Source organism: Sodiomyces alcalophilus (genome assembly GCF_042370955.1).
Source record: "Sodiomyces alcalophilus JCM 7366 unplaced genomic scaffold ACRALscaffold_2, whole genome shotgun sequence".
NCBI classification, from domain to species: Eukaryota; Fungi; Ascomycota; class Sordariomycetes; order Glomerellales; family Plectosphaerellaceae; genus Sodiomyces; species Sodiomyces alcalophilus.
Window position 1 is genome coordinate 1,050,459 of NW_027263533.1, and position 15,404 is coordinate 1,065,862.

A 15,404-nucleotide genomic window follows, 5' to 3' on the forward strand; every position below is an offset into this window, starting at 1 on the left:
GTGCACTGTACGAACAGTACATCGTACACAGTACGGATACAGTACAGAGGTACGCCACTCAAGCTCCCTCCAAGATACGAAGTACACTACTACTTCGTATGCATTCGTAATTTGTTCGTACGTTAAGAAAGGGAATGTCGCGAGATGAATTGTTCCACGAGGATTATTCACAAGTAAACAGCGTCATCGCATACCCTTTCCTGAGACATGGCATTTCAGTTGTAGATTTCACTCTATCAGATTACCGAAGCAACCTTCCCCGAGATCCCTGATCTTGCTGCCACTCCAGCAGCAGCTCTTACTACAGCCACATCAAACAACCTCTTCCGACCTATGGCTTTCACTGCTCTTCCTCTTCCTTGACTGTCGTTTTCACGCCCTCGACAAAGGCTTCCACGGCCTCTCCACCGCCCAGTGGCATGCCTCCGCCCCGAATGTAACCGCCGTTGGCCACCTTCACATTGAGAGCTTCCGCAATAGTGGGGAGCCCACCGTCCTGAATAGCCACGGTGAGGCTGCCCAGAGCCTGGTGAAACTGTGGACTCCTAAGGACCTTCTCCAAGAGATTCTTCTTTTCGGCCAGGCTTAGAGACGCCTTTGCTGCCGCTGTCGCCTCCGCAGACGGCTCAACATCTTCCGAATCCCCAGACCCGGTGGCAAGAACCAAGATGGTAGGGGGCAAGAGATCTAATAGATTGTCGATGTAGGCCTCTGATGCCGATGCGATCATGGGAATGGTGGTTTCGCTGGGCAACAGGTGGTTAAGGTAGGGGTACGGCTTGTCGGCAGTTTCCTGCCCTCCAGACTGCGAGCTGTTCAGACCAGCGTTCCCCTGCAGCGACTGTAGAAAATTCCGTACAACAGCATCGGCATCAGATACAGGAGCGGTGCGAGCCCCGTCGGCCGCTCTAATATACCCGTTAGCCAAAGGCACAAGCATGGCGGCGCTGAGGTGTCTCGATACCATGGAAGAAATATTCGCCCTGAACCACGATTGATATGGGATATGCTAATAAGTACAGCCATGCCACTTTATTTAGGCAGTTGTCTTTTTCTTTCTCGTTCTTTATCCCCTGGTTCTTTCTGGGATCGCATCGACAAAAAGACACCAAAGCACCCCATTTACTGCATGGGCAGTCGAGTCGGGCAGTTGGAAGATTGACCTACGCTCGAGCTCCGTCGCCTCCGCCTTCTCTGGCTTCCTCGCCTTCCTCTCGAATGTCGCCTCCTGTCGCGCCGGGACCGGCACCGCCATGGCCTTCGACATCTTCCATGGTCTCGTCGTCGTCATTGTCGCGTCGGTCGTCAACATTGCGCACTTGCGACAGCTCTTGTGTAATGTTCACTTCTTCGCCTTGCAGTAGTCTGTTGACAATATCGCCAATTTTCTTGTCGCGCGGGCTGAACCAGGTCGGATCTCCGTTGCTGGACTGGGGCTTGGACTGCAGCCAGAAGAAGTGGCGTGATGACGACGAGGCAAACTTCAGGACAAAGATGCGACCGTTTGTCTTTGCGGAAGACTGGTCGGCCCATGTATAGGGAACAAACTGGCCGTCTGTGGGAACCATGACTAGGTCGAGGTCGGGTTCGGTCATCGGAGCGCTTCGCTTGCGCCAGCAGAAATGGATTAGGTCTACCACACCATTAGCATGAACAAGGTGCCTGTTCGATCGAAATGCAGAGAGAAAACGAACCATCGTCAGAGTAGAGATAGATGTAACCCGGAGTCGGGAGTGGCGTCACCTTCTTCTCGTCACTCTGCTCCTACATGGATATTAGTTGAGCCATGCTTTGGACATGTGCAGGCCAAAAAGGAAACGTGAACTTACATCGTTGAATTCACAGGCGCCAGCCTTGAATGTGATGAGAGGGGCAATCGACATCGTTACAGGTGGAAATGCGGATCGGAAAGTCGAGAAAGGCTAAACGAGCAGGGTAACGGAAAATGGACTATGAGGTGTTGAGCTGAGCAGGAAAATGAACATCCAGTGCCTCGAGGTGTGTTCCAAGGTTGACGATATTGGAGCTCAAACGGAGTTACGTAGAGCTCTGTGCCTAGGTACCTGAGGTGTGTAATCCGGCCCAGCAGCAGTTTCCCTTGCAGGTCTGTTCTCGGGCCGAAATCTAATCCGAGATGAGACGCGTCGGAGGCGCACGGGTGGGGCGGGAAGTGACAAGGATTCCGAGTTCTGTCCTGTTCGTGTTTGGAAGAGCGGGGTGGTCAGTAACGAGATGAGGGGCCCGTGCTGTGAAAAAAAAAGAGGAAGTAAAAATTTCCCAGCCCCCCCACCTCCAATCTCTCCTTACTACAACACCTTTATATTCTCTCTCTCCCAGTATTTCCCCTTCCCAGATTCCTCCTCTCTCTTTTTCTTCCAAAGATACCTCACTTCTTAACAATGGGCTTCGCCGACCTTCTCACCGACGCTGGTGCTGCCAGTACGTCCTTGCGACCTCCAGCGACTTCTCTTGATCGTTTGCTAATTGGAGATTAAGCGCTCAACGGCTGGCTCACCGAACGTTCTTACATTGTCGGGTAAGTTGTTTTTGCCTCTGATTCTATTATGTCTTCGCAACCCTTGCCTAGACTCCATGTCTGGCTCGGAGCGTATTCTCGGCACTCTGATGAGAAATTATGGTCCGTGTTTCTGAGCGGACTCAAGACCCGCGAACTGAAGTCACAACCCAGCGTTTCACGCAACTCTGATCCTCTGCCTTTTGATTCTTTTTTTTTTCTCTTTTTGCCAATGCAATAATGAGAACTGCCTGACTGACAATCTGGTTTCAGCAACTCGCCGTCCCAGGCCGATGTCGCCGTCTACAAGGCCCTGACCTCCTCTCCCAACGAGGAGAAGTACCCCCATGCCGCCAGATGGTACAAGCACATCGCCACTTACGAGGGTGACTTTGCTACCCTGCCCGGCGATGCCACCAAGCCTTATTCCGTCTACGGCCCTGAGTCTGGCGAGGCTACCCTGAACCCTGCCAAGGCTGCTGAGGAGGAGGAGGATGACGATGTCGACCTGTTCGGCAGCGACGATGAGGAGGAAGACGAGGAGGCTGCCCGCGTCCGCGAGGAGCGACTTGCCGAATACAGGAAGAAGAAGGAGGCCAAGCCCAAGCCTGCCGCCAAGTCCATTGTCACTATGGACATCAAGCCCTGGGGTGCGTCGTGATTCCGTCAGTTGCTGCTTGAAAGATTGAACTTGTGACTAACCGGACTCTAGACGACGAGACCGACATGGCTGCCCTTGAGGCCGCAGTGCGTGGCATCGAGAAGGACGGCCTCGTCTGGGGTGCCTCTCAGCTCGTGCCCCTTGGCTTCGGTATCAAGAAGCTCCAGATCAACATGGTTGTTGAGGATGAGAAGATCGGCGTCAGCGAGCTCCAAGAGGAGATCGAGGAGTTTGAGGACTACGTCCAGTCCACCGATATTGTAAGTCGTTCTCTTGCATAACTGTCCATCTTGTACACGTACTAACATGACAATCCTTCCAGGCTGCTATGCAAAAGCTCTAAGTATATCCAATCAACGAATTGGAGGCATGACTGGTTTATGAGGCATGATGGTTAGGGGACATGGGCACTGGAAGGGATTGGGCGGCACGGTTTTTCAGGTAACCCTGGGAGGGTTTTATGCGGAACGGCACGGCGCCTACCATAGACTTCCACGAACATGAAATCATGAATGGAAATACAACGATAGGCAACTACATGGAACTCGGGTCAGGCTGGCTAGCCAGTGCCTTATGAGAAAAAATAGTATCAGCTCGTCATGTCGAGCTTGAATGATCAATGCAATGCACATACTCGATACTCGCATGAGTGAGGCCATGACTCCGGTGTCGGACTATTGTTCCCATTTATACAGCCGCGGTTCGACCCGTACTCATCAATGTAATCTCAGTCATGCACCCGGCAGGTCAGTGATATGTCGACGTAAATTATTGACGCCATTCGGACTGCTCCTTGGCGTTTTCAGTCAGTGGGTGTTACTCTCTCCTAACACCCACAGTATTCCGAAAAACGCTAGTACCATTGCTCTACGTGGGCTCCAACAAGTCTGCATCGCATTTTTCATGTAGCATTGTCAAAGACGGTACGATGCATCCACGAACACCTCAACGGCCTTCAGCAGCGTAGAGCATAATGGATTCCTGGAACATCGGTAGCCAGCCGCAGTTTTTTCCACCTACAACTATTTATTCTGTAGTTGGATCGTTGCCATTACTCCTGAAGATCCAGCAAGCTGTTGGGTTATCGAACGGGACTTTCCGTGGAGTTTCTTTTCCTTCTCCAGTCTCTACCCAGCGCCCTGCAATGACCTTTTGGACATGTTCGTTGTATACACCAACATCTTCGAGTTTCGTGTCTCCTCTCCGTGGACGGTCGGTATGGTTCGGCATTTGGCACACTTGCCCACTCGTTGGAAGTCAGAATACTGATACGTATGATTCTGCGGTCCAGATGCTAATACAGCACACGAGCTCGAAGCTTAAGAAAGGCCATAAACACCCGTTCCACTAAGGCGGCGCCTGTCCCATCCCATCCCCTCACTCTGGTACGATAAACTTAAAGCTCGATAACGGAAGGCATGAAGCATTATATTGAAATTCGAGTTGATGTGGACTTGTATGGATGGCCCGTATCCGCAGGCTCAATTCCATGTGGTCTCTACTTAACATACAAGATTATATCATCCACAATGAGGTTGCGACCTTCGCGTTTATCAGATGGGCATACTTCGTACTTGCTTCAAAACTATTACTGAATTTCCCGTCGTGATGCCACCTTCGGCACAAGTCGTTCAGAGCCGACAGGAGGTGGTGGGTCAGGGCGGTGAGCACTATTTACCCGATTAGGGTGCTGCCAAAACGGATCTCCTGGATGTACCTTGGGTACCTAAACAATTGTACCTTGGGTGTGATCGTGATTGAGGGGCATATTCTTCGCGAACAACTGCTTTCCCACGAATCCTGGAAGTGAACACCAAGCCTTCGCCGTGCTTCTCCAGCTCATCCTCGCCTGCATGTCCGCGCAGCTGCCGTTGGCGTAGTCGAAAGGGACCTTGGTCGGACATCCCAGATGTATGGCGATTTAGGGAACAAGTTGGTTCGACAAACCCGCACGCACACACACAGTCGGCCCTTGGTGATATTGGCTAACGCGCTCCCAGGTACAACATGCCAAGCGGATACAGAACCTCGCGCACCTTCCGCCCTACCAACCCGAAATTGTACGCGCCGTGACGCGAGAAGTCCGGGACCTGGACAAAGATGTGACGGAGCTCCTCGAGCCATTCCAAGGCTCATTCGATCCCTCGGCGGACCAAGCGACGGCGTGCACGCTCCTCGTGAACCATCTCTCGATGCGGAGGAACAAGCGGTGCCTCCTGGCCTACCATCGGACGCGGACGGACAAGCTGGAAGAACTGGTGTGGAACGGCGTCGACGTGCTCGATCTGCGCGGGCAGCAGGTCCGGGACAATGACTCGGGAGGCCACGCGGGAAGTAGGCTGGCCAGCGGCGACGGGGCAACGAGCAGCCTCAGCCCGCAAGAAGAGGAATATGTCAGGCAGTATGGGGACCTGCTGGCGGCCTACAAGGGACAGTGGACGGACATTGACTTGACGGGAAGCTTGGAGCCGCCGCGGGACCTGTTCATTGACGTTCGGGTTTTGAAGGATGCTGGGGAAATCCAGACAGAGTATGGGTACGTGCTGTTCCCGTTTCCCATCGTTTCATTCCTGTTACCTCCGCTATCTTCGTCCCTACCTAAGCCGAGTCCGAGTCCACGTTTTAACTTTATGAATGACAGTGCCATCACCCTCACTAAGAACAGCCAATTCTATGTCCGACAGGGGGATGTCGAGCGGTTGATAGCCCAAGGATACTTGCAAAAGCTTGACTAAAGAACAGATCATGACGCGCGCGCTGTATAAAGTCCATTGAATAAGAGTGCGGTCCGGGGTTGATGGTCTAAGGTAGCCAAGCGTCTTTCACTGTGATGCGATTCCAGCGTACTCTGTGAAGGGTTTAACCGACGCAGGAGTTGGGCGAGTGTTGCGCTAGCAGCCTGCATGCTCCCGTCGGCTGACATGCAGAACATTGACTGGGACCGGACCTGCGCCTGGCACGATTACCGGATTGCGATCGGTCTGAAGAAATACCGACGAATTAAGGTCAGCTTTTTATCGTCCTATTTCTTCAAATCAGGTTTGAACCGTGTTACTATAGTCATACTAATGTAATTGGCATTTTTAATTGAGATATGTCCCTCGACCGCAGGATTGATACTCGAGTTGCAGGACTTGGTATTCTGGACGGTTTACTGTACCTAGGTACGTACCAAGATACTTGTTACTGCAGTGCAGGACATCAATGAAGTACCTACCTAATAACTCGGGCTCCCCTAACGTAACGCAATACACGATGTTGATGGACCCGCCCAGGAAGAAGCCACATGGAAAAGAAGATGGAAAAGAAAAGAAAAGGGCATGACGCAATGGAAGCTTAATGCGTTACGGCCGTGCGGGGCCTGCTGAATGGTTTGGGCCTAGCTTGCTGCATATTGGAGCCACGGACAGAAATTCTGTCGGGATCCGCTATAGGTAGCTAGGTAACTTGCTGTACTTAGTATATCCGGATGATTACCGATGTGAAGACATCCATCCATCAAAGCTGCCTCATACGCCACCCCGTAGAACTCTATCTTATCGTTCCCTCTAATACCTAGGTACTTGCTCTCGTCTATCAATTTCTCGTTTATCAGTAGCCAAATTGTGGTGATGGTTCTGTTATCCGGCCTGCGGCTCTTCATTGCGGATCTATCTGGAGAAAAAAATCATCTCACATCTTCTCATTCACTCCTAGTCCCTATTCGAGGTTTGACTTGACTTGACTTCCCTTGGCTCCGCTAGCTTAGCAGGAATTAGGAAAAGAGAAGGAAAATCGTAGGCTTTCTGCCAGACATTTCCCCTGGCGCTGCCTGTGACGACTAACATCTGCGCCATTGGCCCATGATATGTCAATATCGCCATGTCCTCCCCGTCCGGCTCTACTCCATGGCGAAGGCGGGCCTCGTCCCTGACGTTCCACTGGCCCGGGTCTTCACCTGGGCCTGGACGTGACAACGCAGACACATCGCCTGTGGGAAGCCCTTCTCACAGCCCGTCTCACAGCCTTCATCCGCCAACGGCCGATGCGTCGAGGTCATCGGCCATCTTTGCCTCTTCTGTACCGAGAGAACCCATCCGATCCTTCATTCACAGTTCCCTTAGGGATGACCTAGGTACGCCAGCCTTCCTTTTCAAAGCTCTTCCCAGGTCCTTAGTTGGTCCAGGCATTGTAGGAATCATGTTAACCGTGAGAGTAGGCCCTGCCCATATTGCTGAGGATGCCCGTAGCGTCCGTGAAGATACCGCCGAGTTGGCCTCGTATCTTCTATCCGACAAGAGAACTATTCCACAAGCTCCCGCCTTCTTAAGTCGTCGACGCTCCCAGACGCCACTGCCCCCGCCTCAGCTTCGGACTGGGACCCTCACTCATGAGACCCACGACCATGTCCCTGCCGCTGGCCCGGAACACCCTCACTATACCTCCGACGCAATCGTGGAGGTTTCCGAGCCCTCGTCTCCCGCCGAAGAACAGCATTGGGCTGAAGGCGGGGTTGGAGAAGGCGTCCCTGACGAAAGCCCATCCATATTGACTACCCTGCTGCGCAAGTCTCCTCCCCAGTCGCGCCAGGGCACATCGCCCGAACGTCACGCTTCCGATGAAGGGTTGACTGTGCGCAAGCGCTCACGTTCGCGCGAGAGGAATGAGGAACAGCTGCACCCAGAGACTGTCGAAGAAGAATCGAGCGAACACACGCCCCTCCTCAAACGCCAGCCTTCTGTCGAGACTCACTACAGCAATGGGAGGGGCACTCTACCCGACGTCGAGAGCCAGAAGAAGCCCGAGCCACCTAGGCGATGGCGGGGCAGGATGAGGAAAGTTGGGCGACGCGTCCAAACTTGCTGCGTACATGCGGCCAGGGCTGCTACGAATCCCAGCATCTGGACGCCCAAGGCGCTTTGGCGAAATTTGGTGGTCACCCCGGCTTCCTGTCTGCCGGCCGTCGTGGTTGGACTGTTGCTCAACGTTCTCGATGCGCTATCTTACGGTGAGTCGCCTTGCGATGAGGTCGAATCTATGTCTCGGTTGGATTAGGGGCTAACGCTGGCTACTCAGGAATGATCCTGTTCCCCCTGGGCAAGCCCATATTTTCCCATCTTGGCTCTGCTGGAATTTCCATATTCTACGTGAGCACCATCGTCTCCCAGCTCATATTTTCGGCTCGCAGCAAATTCAAGGGTGCTGTTGGATCAGAGTTGGTATGTCTTCTCGCCCTCTTTGTGCGTTAAATCCCTATCGCCGGGTCTTTGCTAATTCCTGGGCTCAGATTGAAGTTGTTCCCTTCTTCCACAATATGGCTCAAACCATCACCGACATTGTTGGTGAGGACCAACCCGACGCCGTCATTGCCACAACCATCACGTCCTACGCCCTTAGCTCGGTAATGACAGGAAGCGTTTTCTACCTCATGGGCCAGTTCAACTTTGGCTACATGGTCGGATTTATTCCCAGGCACATCCTCATCGGGTGCATCGGCGGCGTTGGTTGGTTTCTTGTTGCCACCGGCTTCGAAGTAACAGCTCGCTTGAGTGGCAGCCTCGAATACGACCTGGAGACGTTGCGCAAACTACTCCAGCCCGACACGGTTCTCCTCTGGGTCTTCCCTTTCTTGCTGGCCGTCGTCCTCTTCTACGGCCAATCCAAGGTGACCTCAAAGCACTTCCTCCCCCTCTACATCATCGCCATTCCCGTCATATTCTATTTCCTGGTCGCTGTCATAGAACCCCTGAATGTCGACCGCCTCCGTGACAACGGCTGGATTTTCCATGGCCCGCCGGCAGACGAGCCCTGGTGGTATTTCTGGACATTGTACAGTGAGTTGCGCCCTGACGGTTCCCCCTCCCCCTTTTCTCGCCTGTTTGAAATCACTGACGAACGGAAATCAAAGAATTCCACCTCGTGCGATGGGATGCCGTGGTAGATACAGTACCGGCCATGCTGGCCCTCACGTTCTTTGGAATTCTTCATGTCCCGATCAATGTGCCCGCTTTGGCGTTGCAGACGGGAGAGGATCACGTAAATCTCGACAAGGAGCTCAAGCTCCACGGCTATTCCAACTTGCTCTCCGGGCTTGCAGGCAGTATTCAGAACTACCTGGTCTACGCCAACACCGTCTTCTTCATGAGGTCTGGCGGTGACAGCCGTCTCGCCGGCTTCATACTGGCAGCGGCGACCTTTGGCGTCATGACGATCGGGCCGGCCACCATTGGGTACATACCTGTTATGATGGTCGGAACCCTCATCTTTGACCTCGGCTTCGAACTTTTGCTAGAGGCCGTGTGGTTGCCCAGGAAGAAATTGAAGCTGGCTGAATATCTGACGGTAAGTGAGCCTTTTATTTTCACCAAACTCTTCCAGGCAATTTTGGAGAAGACGCCGCTGCTAACACATACTGTCGCAGGTGATAGCTATTGTGCTCATCATGGGCATTTACGACTTTGTCATTGGAATCGGCGTAGGCGTTTTGCTTGCTTTCGTCTCCCTGATCATTCAAACGTCCAGGGTACCCGCCGTCCGAGCAAGCCACAGCGGCGAGGTTGTGGGATCAACCGTGCGTCGGAACCCTTCTCAGCAGCGGTATCTGCAGCAGGCCAGGCGGCAAATCTACATTGTAAAATTGACGGGGTACCTGTTCTTTGGGACTATTGTGAGCGTGGAAGAGAAAATCAGGACGTTGATCGAGGACGACACCTTCTCGGAGCGACCCATCAAGTTCCTGGTGCTGGATGTGTACCACGTCACCGGGCTGGACTATTCCGGGGGGGAGGCATTCAACACCATCAGCCGGTTGCTGGATAACAAGGGGGTCATTCTCATCATCAGCGGAGCCGACGCGGAGAGTGACCTGGGCCGCACCTTGCGGGCAGTCGGCCTCGGCAAAGGATCCGTCGAAGTGACTCTGCTTCCGGATCTCAACTCGGCGCTGGAGAGTTGCGAGAACGAGCTTCTCAAGACGCTGTACGCCAGCGAGGAAGAGTTCCACGGAGATGGCCGCAACGCGCCGTCGTCCAGTTTGGACGTACCGATAAAGCCGGGCATCGGGTCCTCGCCGGAAGTCGTGGTCAACTCGCCGCGTCAAAGCCACTTGCACGAAGCCGCCAAGGACGTGCTGAGCAGCACGGAAACGTGGCGCGGTGCCCGGTGGCGGAGCTTCAAGGAGCCGCTCCGGCTCATGTTGCAGATCTTCCAGAGCGTCAGCAAGCAGAACGAGGACTTTTGGTTCCGGGCGACGCCGTACTTTGTCCGCCGGGAGTACACGACGGGGACGGTGCTGTTCCGGCGGGGCGACCCGGCCAACGGGTTCTACCTGGTGGAGGAGGGTATCCTGCGGGCCGAGTACGACTTGCCGCAGGGCTGGTTGGCCGAGAGCATCGTGGCCGGGACGACGTGCGGCGAGCTGCCTTTCTTCTCGGAGACGGACCGGACGGCGGACGTGGTGGTGGAGAGGGACTGCGTGGTCTGGCTGATGGACAGGGACGGCTGGGGCAGGTTGCAGAAGGACGAGCCGGAGGTTGCGCGGGAGCTTTTGCGCATCTCGTTGAAGCTCACGAGCGAGAGGATGAGCTCCATTACTTCGTACACGCTGACGATGGCGGGGTGATGGACGAGGGTAGGTTTGGGTTGCGGTAATTTGCTTTGCGAAAGTTGAATGACGAGTGTCGAATAGAGCAGCAATGTTTCAGTTTGAAAGGGAAAAGGCATTGGAGGCCATTCGAACCTATTGTATCTTCTTTGCTCTACATGTGGGACACTCAAGTCAATATTCCCAGAACGAGCCGCTCATGTACTCCCGTGGGAACCCAACCAGGGCGAGTATTCCATTATTATCATTAAAGCTATGAGGTGCTTGAGGGTATCATGCAATATTCCCGGGGATCACTCGACGCAGGCTCGTTAAACGACTCCCATACTAATCGAAATGCGCAGCATCAACTTACCAAGGCTGTCCTACATCATAACGTAGACAACGCAAGCAGCGACAACCGCCCAAGTCCGCATGGCGACAGCCGAGCTCCACGGCAAGCCCGCGCCACCGGTTGGACCGGTTGGACCACCGCCCTGATCGGCGGCAGCCGTGAAGGACAGGACGCACGACTTGCCCATGGCCAGAACATCGCCGGCGGCATTGGTGGCCTTCATCTCGGGACACGAGAACCCTCTGCCGTGGCCAGGTCCGCTGATCGTCGTCGAGCGCGTCAGGGTGGTCGTGGTGGTGCGCGTGGCCCACACGATACTCGTGTACGTCATGAAGGGCGTGCAACCCGCCTGGCGCGGCAGGAGGGCATTGGGCGCGGGGGTGGTGTCGGGGTCAGGTTCGCGGGCGAGGACGGCGGCAGCGGCAGCGGTGATGGTAGTGGGTGGGTTGTATTTGAGGGCGCAGTTCTTGGCCAGTTCGAGGGTGGCGCCCTCTGTATTGGTGGCGGTCATGGGAACGCAGGTAAAGAGAGGGGCGTTGTTGGTCTGGGGGGCAGGGTCGCTGGTGCTGGTGACGGTGTGGTACACGGCGGTGTTGAAGGTCATGGTTGCGGTGCTGGTGGTCGTTGGTATTGGGCAGGTCTGGCAGTAGCCGTCCGAAGCGCAGTAGCCATGAGAGTAACAGCACTGGTGCCGGCAGCAGGTGGTGTCGTTGTCGCAGGCGCCCCTCTCGCAGCAGGTCTGGGTGTTTGGGTTGCGGCAGTAGCCGTTGGGGCAACACTCCTGGGAGCGGCCGCAGGCCCAGACGGTACCGGGACCGGTGCAGCAGGTCTGGGTGTTCGGGTCGTAGCACTTGGAGTTGCCGCAGCGTTTCTGTCCGGCGGGGCAGCAGCCGCCGCCGACGCAGTCCCAGCCGATGGGGCAGACGATGTAGTCGCTGCAGCACTTCTCGCTGGACGGGTCGTAGCAACTGGTGGCACTGCACTTTCTCCTGTTCCCCGGGCAGCAGTTACGGGGTGGTACGCATGTGTCGCCGTTGGGACAGCACCATGTGCTGGTTGAACAGAGGTCTGCAGAAGGGGAAAGGGGATTATTATCGTCGTCGCCAGCGGTTCATGATGTCTCTGGGAGGGACGGAATGTCCGCTGTTGAACGTACAGTATCCTGGGTCGCATTGGCTCTGCCTTGGCATGAGAGCAAGGGGCCCCAGTCCGTTAGAGGCCATGTCCATGGCGGGCATGACGGACGAGTTTGCGCCGATTTCTGGCACGAGAACATCGGTGAGCTGCGACTCGGACGCATCGATTGTGAATAGTAGCTCTATGGCGAGCTGCGGTATCTGGTTGGCACATGACGGACGGGCTGCAGCCCAGAGGGCAAGGACGAGGACGGCCGGGAGTCGAAGCATGGCAGGCGGCGCGTTTCGTTTTCTTCCAAGTCGAGGGGCTTGGTGGGGAAGACGAAGGGAAGACGGAGACGACCTGTTGCGTGGTTTTGTCGAGCCTCGTTTGTCCGACTACCTACATGTTTAAAAGCAAAGGACAGCCGGGGGAAATGTGTAAATACATAGGGGGAAACCGTGCCAGGCGAGCAGCCTCCAAAGCTGCCTTGGGGCTTGGACTCTCGCCCCAAGGTGGTCACCTGCATGCCAACAGTCCTGGGATGATTGCTTTTACCTACGCTGCGCATCCCAGCATGGCCCTGTTTGGCGACCAAGACCATATTCAGCTTGCCGTAGAGCCAATGGGGGCGAAACAACCTATCATGAGGCCGGTATTCTTTTTGGTTGGGCTTTTGGGTGGGTGGAGGGAATGATGACCCGAACCAGGACAGGGGATGCCATGCGGGAGTGTCGGTGAGGTGCGCCATCATTAGCGGGCCATCCGCCTCCCCCGCCCTCAGTGGGTTTCATTCATAAAGCTTGGCGGTCTTGTTTGGCGAGAGGTAGGGTGTCGTCAAGTACCAGCGTAGTGTACGGTACGTTGTGGTGTAATGTAAGAAGGGGGAAGAAGATCGTCTTTGTTGATGGGAAGGCCGCGTCTAAATGTTGATGTCGAGTAAATTCTACGGGGGGTGTGCGAAGTACGTACGAAGTACAACGTACTGTGTACAGGTACTGCTTGCAACTCGTACCTCTACCTTACCTAGGTCACTTGGGAGTTCACATGACTTGATTGACGCTGGCGAATGAGGAGGGGAACCCCACGTTCTGATAGCAAGTTCTGACCCGAACAACCATAACCTCCAAGGTATCTATCTATCCGAGTCGCTTTAACCGATCTTCCCAAGCCTCAACTACAGGGACACTACCCTGGCGAAGTCCTGAAAGTCTTTCACAAGTGTTGCCTACACGTCGCAGACTGGGCTTCTAGCTTCTTTTTCGCCTCTTATGGGACGTAGCTCATGGTTACATGATCGTCAAAAAGAATTCAAAGTTTGCCACGGGAAAAATTAGCGGGGAATGAGGAAGAATGGAGAGGGATGAAATAAAAGAAAACCAACGAGTTTGAAAAGAATAAGAACCGAACAGGAAAAATAGAGGGAAAAAAAAATGTCCAGCCTACACTCTCTCCTCAAAGGAGGTAGGATAACAAAATCAAGGCCAAAATCCACCCAGTCGCTCTCACCGCGAAAGGCGAACAACAGCGGCAGCAGCAGCAAAACCAGCAAAAACGCAAGTCCCACGAAGCCGGCACAGAGACACCATGACTCCGACGACGAAGACTTTTTCCAAGATCACCTCGACGACCGGGGCCTCGTAGCGACCCTCGCCACCGACCTCTCCCTCCGCGACGTACCGCAGGCCATGGCCTACGCCCTATCCCGCATGTTCTCCCCCGTACCGGAACGCGCGTCGGGCCTTTCCAGCACCCGTATCGCGTCTGTCCTGTCCAGGAGGCGAGACATGCCTCCGATCGTGACTACGGGCCACGTCCACGCCGTGCTGCAAGCATCCCCCGCGGCCGTGGAGCGGGAAGTCGCCCACTTGGAGGCCCAGGGCGCACTGCGGAGGATCCGGGTCCGAGGCCGCCGCTTCGGCGAGGTACTCATCGCCGCCGGGGAGTACGAACGGCTGGTAAAGGACAGCGAGGCGCTCGATGACGTTACCAAGGAGACCTTTTTGCGGTTCCTGGCTGAGAATCCCCGCGCGGCCGTCGTCATGCGTGGTGCCGTAGGGCCCGGCGGCCAGCGAGTCGAGGACGCCTTGATACGCGCCGGTTTCCTGACCAGTCGAGGGGCTTGGGGTAGTGGTGGTGATGTTGATGGGCATGCGCGGCGGGGTCTGCGCTACGCAGCTACCGCCTCGGCCGTTTTAGAGGGGGTGTCGGGAAAACTACTACCGAGCGTGGAGGCCGTGGCAAGGGCGCCGAGCGGTTCCGTTCAGGCCGTGGGAGGTCCGGGCGCCCTGTACGCGGCTGGAGGTGGTGGTGGGGGTGGGGCCGGGCCAGCTCGTTTAGCGGGGTCCGCCGCCGAGTCGGAGCTGGATTACATCCTCGCCGTGCCGGGACACGGGCTCTTCCTCAAGCTGGTCTCGGCGGCGGTCGAGCACCTGGTGGACCTGCTGGGCAAGTCCCGCTTCGGCGAGATGCCCGAGAGCCTGTTGAGGGAGCGGTGGGACGGGGGCATCGCGCGCGACGAAGCCAGGTTGGCGCGGCGGGCGCGAGGGGAGTGGGCCGGCGTGCTGCCCGGGCGGACGCGCAAGTGGAAGGAGTTTTACGGGCTCGGGTTTACCTGGGTGCTTGAGGAGGCCATGGGCGCCGGGCTGGTCGAAGTGTTTGAGACGGGGAGCGTCGGCAGGGGAGTGCGGAAGCTGTGAGTGTGGTGGTGCATAGTAGTTATGTATGGATACATGTGCATGGCCTAAGTACAACAATATGTTGACACAAATGTCGAGCAAATGTACCTCCCTACGCCTACCTATTGGCGTGAGGTTGTAAGTACATTTCCTCGACAGTTTTGTCTCGTCACTGTACCTTACCAGGAATGGATGTCCGCAAGTTCAAGTTCAAGGTCGTCATGCTTCGAGAGATTTGACGAGTTATGGGAACTAACTAACTATTCTCCAAAAGTTTCAAAGTGACCGACCGACCTTAGTTCGTATTTTTTCCCCTATCCCAAGGATATTGCTTGAGTAGATGTGCTAGGGACTTGTTCTCCCTGCGGTGATGCTGACCCGGACACTTTTCCAGTCTTCTGACTTGGCCTTGATAAGTCGAACGAACGACATGATGCAATGTCGGGAGGATGATACGACTCTCAGACGAGGGATATAGTAGGAATAATTACCTAGTTAGTCTTGTGGCGTTGGTAGCT

General features: G+C 55.2%; 7 protein-coding genes across 7 annotated transcripts; 4 read left to right on the top strand and 3 right to left on the bottom strand.

Annotated features, from left to right (window-relative positions):
• Positions 1-352: 352 nt before the first annotated feature.
• On the bottom strand, positions 353-2,052 carry ACRALDRAFT_2118407 (uncharacterized protein; the record flags this gene model as incomplete). Its single annotated transcript, XM_071023795.1, has 4 exons — positions 1,830-2,052; positions 1,695-1,764; positions 1,168-1,633; positions 353-983 (listed from the first exon to the last, which is right to left on the bottom strand). Coding segments are annotated over exons 1-4 (1,221 nt in total), but the record flags the coding sequence as incomplete, so codon positions are not given.
• Positions 2,053-2,296: 244 nt separating this feature from the next.
• On the top strand, positions 2,297-3,913 carry ACRALDRAFT_1060882 (uncharacterized protein). Its single transcript, XM_071016319.1, has 5 exons — positions 2,297-2,439; positions 2,497-2,536; positions 2,789-3,165; positions 3,228-3,436; positions 3,499-3,913. The coding sequence occupies exons 1-5, from the start codon at positions 2,400-2,402 to the stop codon at positions 3,517-3,519; spliced, it is 687 nt and encodes a 228-aa protein (XP_070876559.1). The 5' UTR covers positions 2,297-2,399; the 3' UTR covers positions 3,520-3,913.
• On the bottom strand, positions 3,555-4,088 carry ACRALDRAFT_206832 (uncharacterized protein; the record flags this gene model as incomplete). Its single annotated transcript, XM_071022121.1, has 5 exons — positions 3,555-3,665; positions 3,722-3,783; positions 3,807-3,902; positions 3,940-3,968; positions 4,048-4,088. The coding sequence occupies 5 exons, from the start codon at positions 4,086-4,088 to the stop codon at positions 3,555-3,557; spliced, it is 339 nt and encodes a 112-aa protein (XP_070876560.1).
• An 840-nt stretch (positions 4,089-4,928) lies between these two features.
• On the top strand, positions 4,929-6,423 carry ACRALDRAFT_1060883 (uncharacterized protein). The gene is made up of 3 exons (XM_071016320.1): positions 4,929-5,112; positions 5,177-5,712; positions 5,818-6,423. The coding sequence occupies exons 1-3, from the start codon at positions 5,086-5,088 to the stop codon at positions 5,909-5,911; spliced, it is 657 nt and encodes a 218-aa protein (XP_070876561.1). The 5' UTR covers positions 4,929-5,085; the 3' UTR covers positions 5,912-6,423.
• A 614-nt stretch (positions 6,424-7,037) lies between these two features.
• Positions 7,038-10,776, top strand: ACRALDRAFT_2100522 (uncharacterized protein; the record flags this gene model as incomplete). The annotated part of the gene is made up of 6 exons (XM_071023013.1): positions 7,038-7,290; positions 7,375-8,163; positions 8,232-8,374; positions 8,443-8,989; positions 9,064-9,497; positions 9,577-10,776. 6 exons carry the CDS (start codon positions 7,038-7,040, stop codon positions 10,774-10,776), a joined length of 3,366 nt encoding a protein of 1,121 aa, XP_070876562.1.
• Positions 10,777-11,123: 347 nt separating this feature from the next.
• Positions 11,124-12,498, bottom strand: ACRALDRAFT_2025313 (uncharacterized protein; the record flags this gene model as incomplete). Its single annotated transcript, XM_071020303.1, has 2 exons — positions 11,124-12,160; positions 12,249-12,498. The coding sequence occupies 2 exons, from the start codon at positions 12,496-12,498 to the stop codon at positions 11,124-11,126; spliced, it is 1,287 nt and encodes a 428-aa protein (XP_070876563.1).
• Positions 12,499-13,396: 898 nt separating this feature from the next.
• ACRALDRAFT_2118417 (uncharacterized protein) lies at positions 13,397-15,143 on the top strand. The gene has a single exon (XM_071023796.1). The coding sequence runs from the start codon at positions 13,642-13,644 to the stop codon at positions 14,905-14,907; it is 1,266 nt and encodes a 421-aa protein (XP_070876564.1). The 5' UTR covers positions 13,397-13,641; the 3' UTR covers positions 14,908-15,143.
• Positions 15,144-15,404: the final 261 nt, after the last annotated feature.